The 13,739-nt window shown below is 33.7% G+C and overlaps 1 protein-coding gene across 9 annotated transcripts in view; it reads left to right on the top strand.

The window, feature by feature from the left end:
* TANK (TRAF family member associated NFKB activator) overlaps positions 1–13,739 on the top strand; it is a 95,484-nt gene that overhangs the window by 55,483 nt on the left and 26,262 nt on the right. For 6 of the 9 annotated variants that reach the window (XR_004679692.1, XM_035007911.1, XM_035007908.1 and 3 more), the window contains exons 3-4: positions 4,544–4,655; positions 5,728–5,846. Coding sequence is in view for 8 of the 9 variants with exons in the window: in XM_035007911.1 (XP_034863802.1) it covers positions 4,544–4,655; positions 5,728–5,846 (231 nt within the window). In the remaining variant the exon portion in view is untranslated. The remainder of the gene's footprint in view (positions 1–4,543; positions 4,656–5,727; positions 5,847–13,739) is intronic. The other 3 variants (XM_035007909.1, XM_035007915.1, XM_035007914.1) reach the window with 1 other exon arrangement.

Below are 13,739 nucleotides of genomic sequence, written 5' to 3'. Positions count from 1 at the left end.
GTCTTGATGGGGCCAGGGGGTGGGGGGGTTGTATAGCAGGGCTTGTAACCTAGTTATAAGAAAATATAGCAGAGAATGGTTGAAGAATAAACTGTGTAAACCAGGGTCTCTGAGTTGCTAATCCTATACAATCTCTTTTTTTAATTTAAAATTGAAGTTGATATTTAGTTTACCCAGAGTTTCAAGATAAGGTAGTTTGTGATCAAAGTGTTGTATATTGGGACAGTTATTATTTGTCTTACTTCATGAACTGTGGAGTTTCCTTATTGAGAGCATTTGTGGTAGCCTTCTATAAAGCTTTTGTCCTCTTTGTTAATCTTGGAACAGTCTGAAAGGTTTTTAAATTGAGATTCTTTTTTTTTTAACCCATTTCAGTTTATTAAATTCCTATTGTCTTTATACCTGGAGGAAAACAATGGTATTTTTCAGAACATTGAGGTTAGTTCTTGAGGATGAAAAGAGACAATGTTTGACCTTTTGCAAGTATCATTGATGACAAAGGGCACTTGAACTTTTGTTCCCCCATCTAGGAAATAAGTGCTTTGGAAAATATGAAAATGACAGTTTTCAGTGTCAGCAGTAGGGAAAAAAATTCAATTTATAGAACTCTTTTAATATTTATGAAACCCATGAAAACTTGAGCAGCTGTATATCCAAAATTATAGAGAATATGCTGCCTTAGTTTTGAAGATGAATTGAAATTTTCCCTGGATAAAGGGACAGTTCTAAAGATAAGCTTTCTGCTTTGTTTATGAGCAGGGAAGGACATGTATGGATGACCACCTTTAATAAACTTAAAATGTGTACTAAATTAATGGGCATTGTTTTAAGTTTTGCTTTTGAACACTAAGAAAGAATACAGAGTACATTATGGCACAAGTACCTAAGTACCTGTTTACCTCTTTAGATGCTGGTAGACCACTTGTTTTACTAGTCTTTGGAGTTGGAAGGAGTGTCAAATACACAGAAGCCAGAGTTGTCTTGGCCAGATGGTGTTTGATACAGATGGATGGTTAGTTGTCATGCACATCTCCTAGTTGGTAACTTGTTGCTGCCATCTGACTCAAAGAATCATTCACACACACTGGCTGTCAAAAGCATCTTCTCTTCTGTCTGTTTTAGCTGTCATGTCTGTGCTCTGTACAGAAGTGTTGACAAGACATTGCTGTTGTACATTTTCAATGTGGTTGTTAGTGATTTTTCTGTTTTGTGGGGTCTCTGATAGGGCTGTAATGTACTTGGTTTGTAATTGTATTTTTTAAAAAAAATACTGTGACAGTACAACAATTATCTCACCTTTTAAAAGGACTTTTCAGGTTGTAAGTTTATTCAGATCTGTTCAGTGAACAAAAGCATTTAATAAAAAGAAAAAAAACTTATTCTTTCAGTTTCCAAATATAACAAATAAATTTAATTCTACTGGTTATTTCCCAATTTGATACAATATCTTCTTCTGGACTTTCCCTCTCATAGCCTTGTGGTCAAAATCTTTATACTATTTTTTGAATATGTATTTTCTTTTCTTGAATTAGCACCTTTTTTGCTGATGGTATAAGCTTCCCTTTTTTCAAAAAAAAAAAAAAGATCTTTGGATAATTGCCTATCTTTTGTACCCATTTTCTCAAACTTAATGTCCTTTTGTCTTACTCACCTACTGACCTGTCTCCATTTTTCCTGTTTCCCTTATAGAATATAAGCAAAGCCTTTTCTCTGTTCTTTCAGGTACCTTCTGAAGTCATGTCTATTTCTCTGATACTTAACAACTTAATTAACAACTTAAATTCTATTTATTCCACTAATATTTACTGAGCATCTCAAAATTTGCCAGCCACTCTGCTGTATACTCTAGAGATACCAGAAGAAAATAGCCTCTGCCCTTGAAGAGGTCATAGTCTAAAGCGAAATCAGAAATAATTAGACTAGGATACTATAATTGCTATAATGTAAGTATGTGGAAAAAGCAGTAAGAAAACAAGGACCAATGCTATTCTTTTTCCCCTACTATACTTCCAGAATATCAGTTTTTAAGTTATTACAGAGTTTGCTAGAGTTTATGAAGTACTTTATTAAGTAGTTTAAGAAATAGTTTAGAACTTCAACTTGAAATTTTTCCCAGCCAGTGAATATATTTTCAGCATTATTCATTTACTATAATATTTTATATGTAGGTGTGCTAAAGTATGTTTTTAAGCCAGAGACTAAAAGGTGAATATTACCTAGCAGAGCCTTCTGAGTTGGTTCCAAAAGAAAATACAAGTCCTTTGGTTTTCCATGAAGGTGGGAAAAAAATATATAGTAGAAGGAGAGTGGGCTGAGGTTTGAGTAACTTACATGCTTATTCTGGGTATATCTCTAATTGCTAAGTTTTTTGTACTGGTTACTTAATGTCTGGATAGAAGAATACTTTTACCTGTCGAAATGTAGTGAAAGAATGGGCATTTATTGGTCAGTGTTTATGAAGAGCTTTGAGTTCTTTGGAGAAAGTTGTAAATACACAGAAGTAGATAGTGAAGAAATAACATCCGCATGTTTGCTGATTGCTCAGCCTGGTAGTTCTATGTAGCCCAGGTAAATTTTTTTTTTTTTCAGCCCAGGTAAATTTAAGCTATTACAGAATTTGCTATTGACCTTTAAATCCTCCTACTCACTCTAGGGGTTTGGATATAAATTCATGTAGGAGTAAGATGTCTTGTCCTGAGAGGCCGGGCCCTAGTGTTTAAGGTTTAGTTCCGAGATTCATAATTATAGGTCAGATGGTCCAGATGGACTCACAACATACATTCTTCTATTTATAATAATAAAATTTGGCTTCTTTTTTTTTTTTTTAACTTGGATTCTTTATTTCCTTTTTTTTTTCATCAAGGATGTACTAAATATCTCCTATGTATAAATTACTTCGCAGAACTCTATGGGAGTATCAAGTTATATAACACTACTCTCAGGCAACGTGCAAAGATAACAAACCACTTGAGTTATTTATCAGCTCTGTCAGTTATTCTTGGTTGAAGTGTATTACTTACAAAATTTCACCCTTCATTTGGGAAAATGTGGTATTTTGCTTTAATTTCCTAAGCTAATTTATTTTGGGAATCTAGGAACAGCTGTATAATTTATAAAGAACTTTAAGCATATTGGTCTCTGAAAAGAATAATTTCACTAATTTTGAACTTTGATAAAAATTCAATTCAAAATCAAATATTTATTTTTTTAAGATTTTATTTATTTATTTGACAGAGAGAGAGAGTGAGAGCACAAGCATGGGGAGCAGTAGAGGGAGAGGGAGAAGCAGGCTCCCCACTGAGCAAGGAGCCCAACATGGGGCTTGATCCTAGGACCCCGGGATCATGACCTGAGCTGAAGGCAGATACTTAACCAACTGAGCCACCCAGGCGCCCCTCAAAATCAAAAATTTAGTATCTACTGAAGGACATTCTGAGCTTATTAGGACCCTATTTTACATTCAAGGAATTTATGATTTAATCATTTATTGTTGCACCAGTGATAAAAATTGATAAAGAATTCTCTATTATTTGTTGGTAATATATTTTTAAGACTTTGTACTAATTTGGTAGTTGTAATGCAACATTTTCATATTTGCTTAAAGGTTTGTTAACATCTGTTATTCTCTAATGCAAACTGCTATCTTCTTTCATTGCTTAATTCTCACAGCCATTGCAATAAAATAGCAAGATGAATGGATTAAAAATATAAGGGAAATTATTATATTTAAGATATCCAGTAAGGATTAACCACATATTCTCTTGACTTCTTAAAATGTAATCTGAGAAAAGAAATTTCTAATCAATATAATTTTATAATTTGTACTTGTTCCTTTGATTTTCATAGGGTCTTAGTTATGCTACTTTCTTTGTGGTTTTATACTCTAAATACAAATTCAAAACTGTTTATTTAAAAGATATGAAATCTTTTTTTTTTTTTTTTAAAGATTTTATTTATTTGACAGAGAGAGACACAGCGAGAGAGGGAACACAAGCAGGGGGAGTGGGAGAGGGAGAAGCAGGCTTCCCGCCTAGCAGGGAGCCCGATGCGGGGCTCCATCCCAGGACCCTGGGATCATGACCTGAGCCGAAGGCAGACGCTTAATGACTGAGCCACCCAGGCACCCTAAAAGATATGAAATCTTAACATTTTTTAAGTTATTAGTAGGTATTTTTGTAGGATAATATAGCATCCATTTTGTCATTCATGCTTTTTTGTTGTTGTCATTAGGGACTGAATTCTAAATTACATTTTTTATCCTAACTGAAGGACCAAGAAACCATACGTTGAACTATTAACTGAAATTTCTTTAATTAAGATGATTTTTTAAAATTTTACAGTGTTTTACGTGTTTTAAACCAGTGATGTTTATAATGATTATTAATACACTGTTGGAGCCAGTTTTTAGTTCACAAATAACATGCTCAATACCTGGGAAATGGCAGTAGAGCAGCTCATATCTATATGTAATTAATTATTAGTGGACAGTAAATGTATGTACATTTGTGTCAGTAAATATCAGGCTAACTGGTTTTTATGTCAGCAGACTGAGAACTATGAGCAGATAATACGTGAGCAACAGGAACAGCTGTCACTTCAACAAACTATTATTGATAAGCTAAAATCACAGTTACTTCTTGTGAATTCCAGTCAAGGTATGTTCATACTAATTTTCTATGTATTTCTTGAAACTCTTGGGGAAAAGAAAGGTGGAAATCAGGTTTTTCTTTTTTATTTCTCCATTGTTTCTCAGTAGTTCTGATATTTTAATAACTGTGGTGCAGTTACATATTTTTATTTAAGAAATGGATACTTGTAGGGTATGGGGAAATGAACATTCACATATACTATACTGTAGAACTCCCAGTTGATGAAACTTCCTAGAAGACGATTTATCAGTAAATAGCAAAAACTTTCTTAAATGTCTGTGCCTTTTAAATGAAAAATTCAAGTCCTAAAAATATGTCATAAGAAAATATTTGTTCAAGACCTCAAAGACGTGTATGCAAGGATGCTTATCACAATATAACTTCTAATAATGAAAAATTAGAAATAATGAAGTGTTCAACAGTTATTAGTCCTTCATATAACGAATAGCTATGTAGCCAAGAAAAAGTGATGATAACAGATGTTAACTTACTAACATAAGACATATTCATAATATATAGAAAAATGAACAAAGCAGGATAAAAAAATACATAATTTTGTGTGCAAAAAAAGATAATCTTGTTTGAATTTATATGTATAGAAAAAGAAAAACTGTGATAAAATATAAACCAAAATGTTAACAGGAATAATTCATAGGTCATAAAAGTTGTGGGCAGCTTTTATTTATTTTTGGCATGTCTGCATTTTCTAATTTTCCTAGAATAAGTATGGAGTAGTTATGCAAATAATTATCTTAAACAAAGGATGCATACCTGGAAATACGGCTTATTAAAAGTTTAATTGCTATTGTTGATACTAAGTTGCAAAGAGTTTCTAGTTTTCTAAATTCTACATATTTTTTACACCACTTATTTTGGGAGTAGGAGTTTTGTGTATTTAGTGGGAATGAAAAAAATCTAAATGGGAAAAATTTTAATTGTTAAAATAATTATTATCTAAAGAATTTTTGAAGTTTAAAATCTCTTTAAAATTAGGGTTCCTGGTTTGTTTTTATTTTTTCCATGTGGTACCAAAAAAAAAGGATTCTCTACTTACATGCAAGAGGTTTTTGTCTTGCAGATAACAGTTTTGGCTATGTTCCCCTGCTTGAAGACAGTGAAGCAAGGAAGAATAATTTGACTCTTGATCAGCCACATGATAAAGTAAAATCAGGAATACCAAGAGAAAAAGAATTAAAGGTAGACTGCACTGCTGGTTTATTCCCTAAAGGAAATAAGAAATGAGAAGTCAGGTTCCACAGACTTTCTGAATTATTCAGTCAGTATTCTATCAAATTTGGGTGGGCAGGAACAGGGGAGAAGGTGGACAAGATTCTTCTCAATCCTACCATTGCTTCTGCAAAAAGCAGCATTCAAATGCAGATACGTAACACATCTTCCTTGTTTAATTTTCCTGAGGTAGATCCACCATTGGAATTTAAACAGAAATTCTGTTTATACACAAACAAATGACTTACATGTTTCTAAATAGAAGCACTATTTCCAAGTAAAATAAAGGCTTAGGTTTGTTTCATGTTCCCTGTTATTCTCATTTCTATATCACAGGCATTTAACAAAGAAATAAAACATTTAACTAAGGTAGATAGTAAGGCACAGATGATTCTGGATTAGAAAACAACACTCTGGTTTTTTTCTTCAATTGCCTGTGCTTAATTTTTTTTAAAAATCTACCTAACCAGTTGAAGCAAAAGGAAACGATATAAAAGGAACATTCTGTATCTGCAAGGAGATAAATAGGAGGATGTTCAAGCTTCACTGAGACAACATAAAAAGGAAGATTCTTGTATCTGCAAGGAGACATATACGAGGATGTTCAAGCTACATTGTTTAGAAACAGCTTAAACATCCATCAGTAGCAGAATGGTACACCTTTACATGAAACGCTTTAGAAAAATTAAAATTAACTAAATATTTATATATTAGTATGCTTAGATTTCAGAAACAGTGTTGAATAAAAAGTGGAAATTACAAAATGATAAAATGGGAATAATTTATGTAAATTTCTTAAAATATAAAATATGACATTATTTATTAAAACACAAGTATATAGTAAAAGTATAAAAACATGGACAGGAAAGTTATGCAACTTCTTTAGAAAAATGAGCACTTCTACAATTGGAGAAAGAAGAGTCTGATTCTGGGAAGGGAAAAAAGAGGGCTTCAGTTGTATCTACAACTTCTTTTTTTTAAAAAGAGCTTAAGCAAAATGCTAATACTTGTTAAATCAAGGTAGTGGATATATAGATGCATATTGTTCTCCATGTTTTTATGAATCATTGAAATGTTAAGTTTAAAAAGGAATTTTTTTAGTGAGTTAGGTTTTAGTAGGATGAAACAGCTTTTGAATAAAGTACGATCTCCCAGTAAATGAGGACTCTTAACATCCATAAGACCAATGAAGTCAAGAATGCTATATTTATTTCTTTTCTTCTAGATAAGGTAGAAGATTTTAGCTTTATGTGCCAAGGTTATTCAGTTACCAATCCCATAACTAAAGACTATTTTTTTTTTTTTTTAAGATTTTATTTATTTATTTGACACAGACACAGCGAGAGAGGGAACACAAGCAGGGGGAGTGGGAGAGGGAGAAGCAGGCTCCCCACGGAGCGGGGCTCGATCCCAGGACCCTGGGATCATGACCTGAGCCAAAGGCAGACGCTTAACGACTGAGCCACCCAGGCACCCCTCCCATAACTAAAGACTATCTTAACTTGTTTTCATTTAACATCAAATATGAGAAATCCAATTTAGATACATTTCTATATACAAAAGTTTTAAAATGGGAAGTTCTCTAAAGTATCTCCCATTTCACTTTTTTTTAAATCATTCTTTTTTATTTGGATCATCATCTCTTCACCCCCACTGCAATTTCCATTTATCTGAAAATGCTGATAAACACAAGACACCCTGGCACTGGAATATGTTTAGGTTTATTTTGCAAAAGACAAAATTCAGAAACAGTGATTCTGACTTCTGAAATACAATTTTATGATTGGGTCTATTATAAAATAATGGAACTGTAAAATGGTGACTTATAAATTTAGTGCTTAAGTAAACTATACGTTCCACTTTCCTGTTTCAGGGACTTCTAAATATTATTTACCATTTACCATTAATTTTGGTTCAAAATTCCTGTACTCCATTTACAACATTTCTTTGAAGATTATTATCTGGCATCTCAGTTCCAAATATAGAGAAGGTATTTTTGAAAAGATTAGTCTTAGTTAAAACAAATGGGATGGTGTAAAAGGCTTTTAGATATGTTAATAATTTCATTTATTTTATATTTGGGTAATTTGTCATTGTTTATGGAAGTTTTAGAGTTTATTTTTCAGTCATTAAGTGTTCAGTGGGAACCTTCAACAGAATTCTTTTTTAAATTACATTTGTTTTATTTTTATAAGATGTCTTTTGTTTGTAAAATATATGTCTGGATACCCGGGCTAACGTTAAATATAAGTAACAGAAATTATGTCAGAGATGGCTTATTTCTAAAGAATTAATAATGTTGCATCAATTGTAACTTTAATTTGTAGACAGACAATAGAGGGGAAAAAATAAAGCTCCAAGTAAGAAATAAATCTAAATTCAATGAGTTCTTTTAATGATCTTTACTAGTAGGGGAAATGTTTATCTGACAGCCACATATTTAATACTTGAATAGCTCATCAACTCAGTCTTCTTATACTGTAACCATTTAATAAAAATAAAAATTAACTCTTTTGTATTTCAGCTTTCTCATGTTTCTTTATATATCCAGAGCCAAAGTGTTAATGAGCACTAAATATATAACAGATTAAAAAGAAGAATAAATATATTCTAAAAGAATGAATAAATTGGATTTATTGAATATTTGAGAGCTGGCTCTATATTGTAAAAAGTTAGGCTTCATTTAGAAAAATATTGCCAAATTAAGTAATTGGAATTAAAATCTTTTCAATTGGCATATATGTTGATCTATACATACTGAGTTATAATTAAATTTAGTTAATACAAGGGAAATCCATTCCTAAAGTATTTCAATTTTGGATATATCAGGATTTTTCCAAAATGAAAAAATATATTGGTTATCGGTTGCAATTTTATAAAAGTATACATCTACATATAAAAACTGCAAGGTATGATGCAGAAATGGCTAAGAAAATGGTACAGTTCATTTTTTTTCTATTTTCAATATACTTTTATATTATTAGTCTTCTTAAAAACTAAATGATTTCTAGAAATCACATTCCCAATCAGTTGGCCTAGCCTCTGTAATGAATTACTAAGTTAATAGAAATGCTTTGAACCAATCACACAAAGAAACTACTAATTACCCACTGTTCTTTCCTTCAGTTTGGTGAGTGGTTTGAGGATTTGTTTTCTTTAGACTGTTTTGTTTAGGATTTGGTTAGGATATTTGACAGGGGAAAGACCCATTGACATGGCAAATGCCAACTTTGAGTGCCTTGGAAAATGAGACAATAGAGGAAAAGGGTATATTGAGGGGAAAGAAGCTTTTAGAAAATTTTATTTGAGAAACATGAAATTTGTAGTTCAACCTCTATTCATGGTATTCCTACACAGAGCATGCAAGAGTCCTTTGACTTCTAAAAGGACTTAAAGAAGTCAAGGGGTGCCTGGGCGGCTCAGTCAGTTAAGTGTCTGGCTCTTGATTTTGGATCAGGTCATGATCTCAGGGTCGTGAGATCAAGCCCTGCACTGGGCTCTACGCTTAGTGGGGAGTCGGCTTGAGATTGTCTCTCTCTCCCCCTATGCCCCTCCCCACTGCACCCCCCACCCCGGTGCACACGAACATGCGTGTGCTCTCTAAAAATAAATCTTAAAAAAAAAAAAGTCAAGACAGCAGAGCTTGTATAATTGGATGACCCTTAGTACTCTGCTTATAGTTTAGAGGCATCAGGGGAAAAGTACTCAGTTTAATGGAAAACCTGAGTTTCACTTCTTATTTTTATTGGCTGGGGGTGGGGAGTTGAGCAGAGGGAGGGAGAGAACCCCAAGCAGGCTCCATGCCCAGTGCGGAGCCCGACACAGGGCTTAATCCCACACTCTGAGATCACAACCCTAGCCAAAATCAGGAGTTGGACACTTACCCAACTGAGCCACCCAGGCTCCCCTGAGTTGCACTTGTACACCACCATAGTTTCCACAGTCTTTCTTGACAAGATATTTTGGCAGAGGGGTCATTGCATCATCCATCATACAATAAAGTACCCCAAATTTTACCCCCAAACTTAACAGCTTAAAACAACAAATATTTATTATCTCAGTGCCTGTGGGTCAGAAATATGGGAGTCACTTAGCTAGATGGTTCTGGTTCAAGATCTCATGTGATTAAAGTCAGGACATGGGCAAGGGCTTCAGTCATCTAAAGGGTTGGTGTGGTTGGAGGACCCACTTCCAGGATGGCTCACTGACATGACTGTTGGCAAGAGACTTCCATGTGGGCCTTTCCTCACAACCTGGCCAATTACTTACTCAAAGTAAGAACATAAGAGATCCAAGAGAGAGAGCAAGGAGGAAGCCACAGTGCTTTATATGACCTAGTCTCTAAAAATCACATACCTTCACTTCCACTTTATTCTGCTCATTAGAAATAAGTTACGAGGTGCCCCAGAGGCAAGGAAATAAGCTCCTCTTCTTGAAGAGTACCAGAGATTTTGTAGATGTATTTTTAAAGTATCATGGGATTTGTAGACTGGTATACAGCAGAAGGTACCAAAGATCAGGGGTATAGGGTGTAATGTTTAATTTATATGATAAATACTAGTGAAAAGTAGAGGATCTTGGCAGAATTCAATAGTAAATTCAACTTCCTGCATCCTATCACTGTTAATCTCAGAAGAAAAAAATATCATAGCTTCTCCTCTTAAGAACAATTTCAAAAATTCTAACATGAATGTAGACTTTCCAGAGAATAGCTGAGCAGTGTTTTAGAGAACCAAGAAACTGTTGCCTGTTGTTACTCTTTTCTTATAGCCAATTTTAAAAATTGAAAATCTTTACAAAATTAAATAACACAAAAATAGACCTACTTATTCTTCACAAAACTACTCTCTCTCATTTGTAGAACACCATTGTCAGACGTAGTAACTTATGAAAGCAGTTATTTAAATAACAAATTGTTTCTTAATGTAAATATAAATTGATTTTGTTTAATTTACTTTTTTAAAAGCCAGGATTGTAATATACTGGTCATTTTTAAGATCTTGGAAATAAGAGATTTTTATAATACTGCTTCTGGGAAGCACTTCAGTTGCCAAACTAAATACTATAGCTGCCTAGGGTTTGACAAAAATTGTTTGCCCTCATCTTTCTGTCCTACTTTTTTTGTGGAAGTTACACAAAAGTCTAGATAGAGTGTTTGGATGCCAGAAAATATGTAGAGAGCAATAATATAGAATACATAGAAGAATTTGGTGATATTGGTAAATTTTCTTCACTCATTAATTAACTGAACTGCTGAGTGTACCTGACACGGCAAGCCACTAGAAGAACAAAGAAATACTGTCCCTGCCCTCTGGCTTAAAGTCTTGATTTAATAAACAAAACTAACATTATTGACTGTTGTAAAGTCATTTCAGAGTCTAGGATTCAGGATACAAAGTATAGTGTGAGTTTATTTGAACTTCTATTTATTTAAATAGAGCTCATGTGTTTATGTGTCCAAAGAGCTGATCTTTGCTTTATTTCTGATTTTCTGTGTATATTTCTAGTTTATTCTTTACACGTGTCTTTTTTCATCTGATTTATATGTGTCAAGCAAAAGTATAAAAGTACAAAGAATGCACTTGTTACTGAAAGATGCCGGTTAGACAGTTGGCACATTTCTAATGTAGCTATCATTATGATTAGATCAGCAGATATGTGGTAGCTTTGAGGCGCAGCAAAGATTTTGTGGGTTTAGAAGAGTAAAACAGTGATGCAGCTGTGGAGCTGCCATCAGTGCTAATATTAAGGAAATAAGATGTGCTGTACCTAGCAATTCTAGTATATACAGAGGCTCTGACATGTCTGAAAAAAGCTGATGTCTTAAAAATTCACTTGTCAGTCACTTAGACAAGAAGTATTTGAACTCCTTCTATTTGCCCTGTCTTGCTAGTCAGTGACAAGAATACAAAAAAAGAGGATGACAAGATCCATCTCCTTTAAGGAGCTATATAATCTGGTTGGAGAAACAAGGATTTGGAGACCCAAAGCAATTAGCAAACCTTATAAGACAATGTGAAGCCTTAATTATATGATAAACTGAAACACTCATAATTTTATGGTACAGATAAAACATGTAGGACCTTAATTTAAAAAAAAAATTCCTGGTGAGCTGAAGGTAGGCTTGAGCCAGGGACTCAACATTTAGTTCAAGTAGAGAAAAGAAAACATATTCTTACATGCCTATATTTTGGTAATATGTGCACAGATATGTAAATTTTCTACAAGATTTTAATGGAAAAAGAATAATTTCTAGGCAAGAACCAAAATTATTACTGTAGGCTACTTTGGAGAACATCATATAAACTTTAAAGCTGGGGTGCCTGGCTGACTCAGTAGAGCATGTGACCCTTGATTTGGGGGTCATGAGTTCAAGCTCCGTGTTGGGTGCAGAGATTACATACATAGATACATCCGTATATACATACATACATACATACATAAATTAACTAACTAACTGAAAGCTAAAAACTGGGGGTTTGAAAGAGCATTTCATTTACTATAACCTTTTTAAAATGACATAATCATGGCTTCAGAAGACAGAATGCTCCCTACCATTTTGTTACTTTATAGATGGTCCTTCAATGAGAGGCATTGGTGTGTTCCTCCAGTTGTTATGTATGACAGTTTCAGCAGGCAGAGTATGAACTTTAACCCCGCTTTACTTTCTGGACTTCTGTAACTTATAAAATCCTAGCCTCACAAGTCTGTGTCTTGGATGGCATCCCCATCCTTGAACTGTTCATTTGTCATATACACTGGATTTCAGATGCAGTTCCCACTTTGGGATCTCTCTCTCTCAGTTTAGGCCCCCTATAGCTTCTCACTTTTTCTATTGCAAGTCTCTTAAACTATATTTATTTGTCGAGTTGCTGTATATTGTCCAAGTACCTGGTTTTATATTCATTATGAAAGCTTTATAGTAGACTATTGTTATTATGAATACCTTGACACACGTTAATACATAACAGCAATTTTTGTGAAAATGTAGCTAATAAAGCCTCCCATCTATAATTTTAAATACTGCTCTAACAACAAAACCATAATATGAAACCAGTTAGGTTTTGCAGGAAGAACTCTTAAAACAGAACTCACAGCCTTTTCCCCCCTTCCTTCAGCATTTTAGTATCTGGAGCCATTAATAACTTGGTGGGTTGTTTTTTTTAGCTAGAAGGTATACAGAAACCTTTCCAGATTTCCTTTTTCTCTTATTCATGTGGATATAGTTCTATCAAAATACCTTATTTTGAGGCCCCTGGGTGCCTCAGTTGGTTAAGCATCTGACTCTTGATCTCAGCTCAGGTCTTGATCTCAGCTCAGGTCTCGATCTCAGGGTCGTGAGTTCAAGCCCCATGTTGGGGTCCACGCTAGTTTTGGAGCCTACCTAAAAACAACAACAACAACAACAAAACCACCTATTTTACCTTACAGACATTTGTTGCTTGAGCAGACACTGCTGTATTTAGAAATTTCTATTTTAATTAAAAACTGCAAGACCAATCTGTATCATGTACTGAACTGATTTAAAATAAATAAATCTACATGCTTATTAAAAATAGATTGTCATATACAAGTGTATGATAAATATGTTTTTCATCATTTGAATGAAAGTTAGAAATTAGACCGTTAGTCAAGATATGTAACTATCAAATGATTTCTGTGGCAAAATCAAATGTGGTTTACATCATCTAAACACATAGTACCTTTTCTAAGAAAGGAACTTGAAATAAATTTGCTTATATTACTCAACTTCGTTAAAAAAAGTTACTGTATTCTTTTTTTTTTTTTTAAAGATTTTATTTATTTGACACAGAGAGAGTGAGAGAGAGAGAGAGCATAAGCAGGGGGAGTGGCAGGCAGGCA

The sequence above is a fragment of the Mirounga leonina genome, unplaced genomic scaffold (genome assembly GCF_011800145.1).
Source record: "Mirounga leonina isolate KUSES-001 unplaced genomic scaffold, KU_Mleo_1.0 Mir_151, whole genome shotgun sequence".
NCBI classification, from domain to species: domain Eukaryota; kingdom Metazoa; phylum Chordata; class Mammalia; order Carnivora; family Phocidae; genus Mirounga; species Mirounga leonina.
Note: the sequence above shows the minus strand (reverse complement) of the source record. Positions and strands in the feature narration are given on the sequence as shown.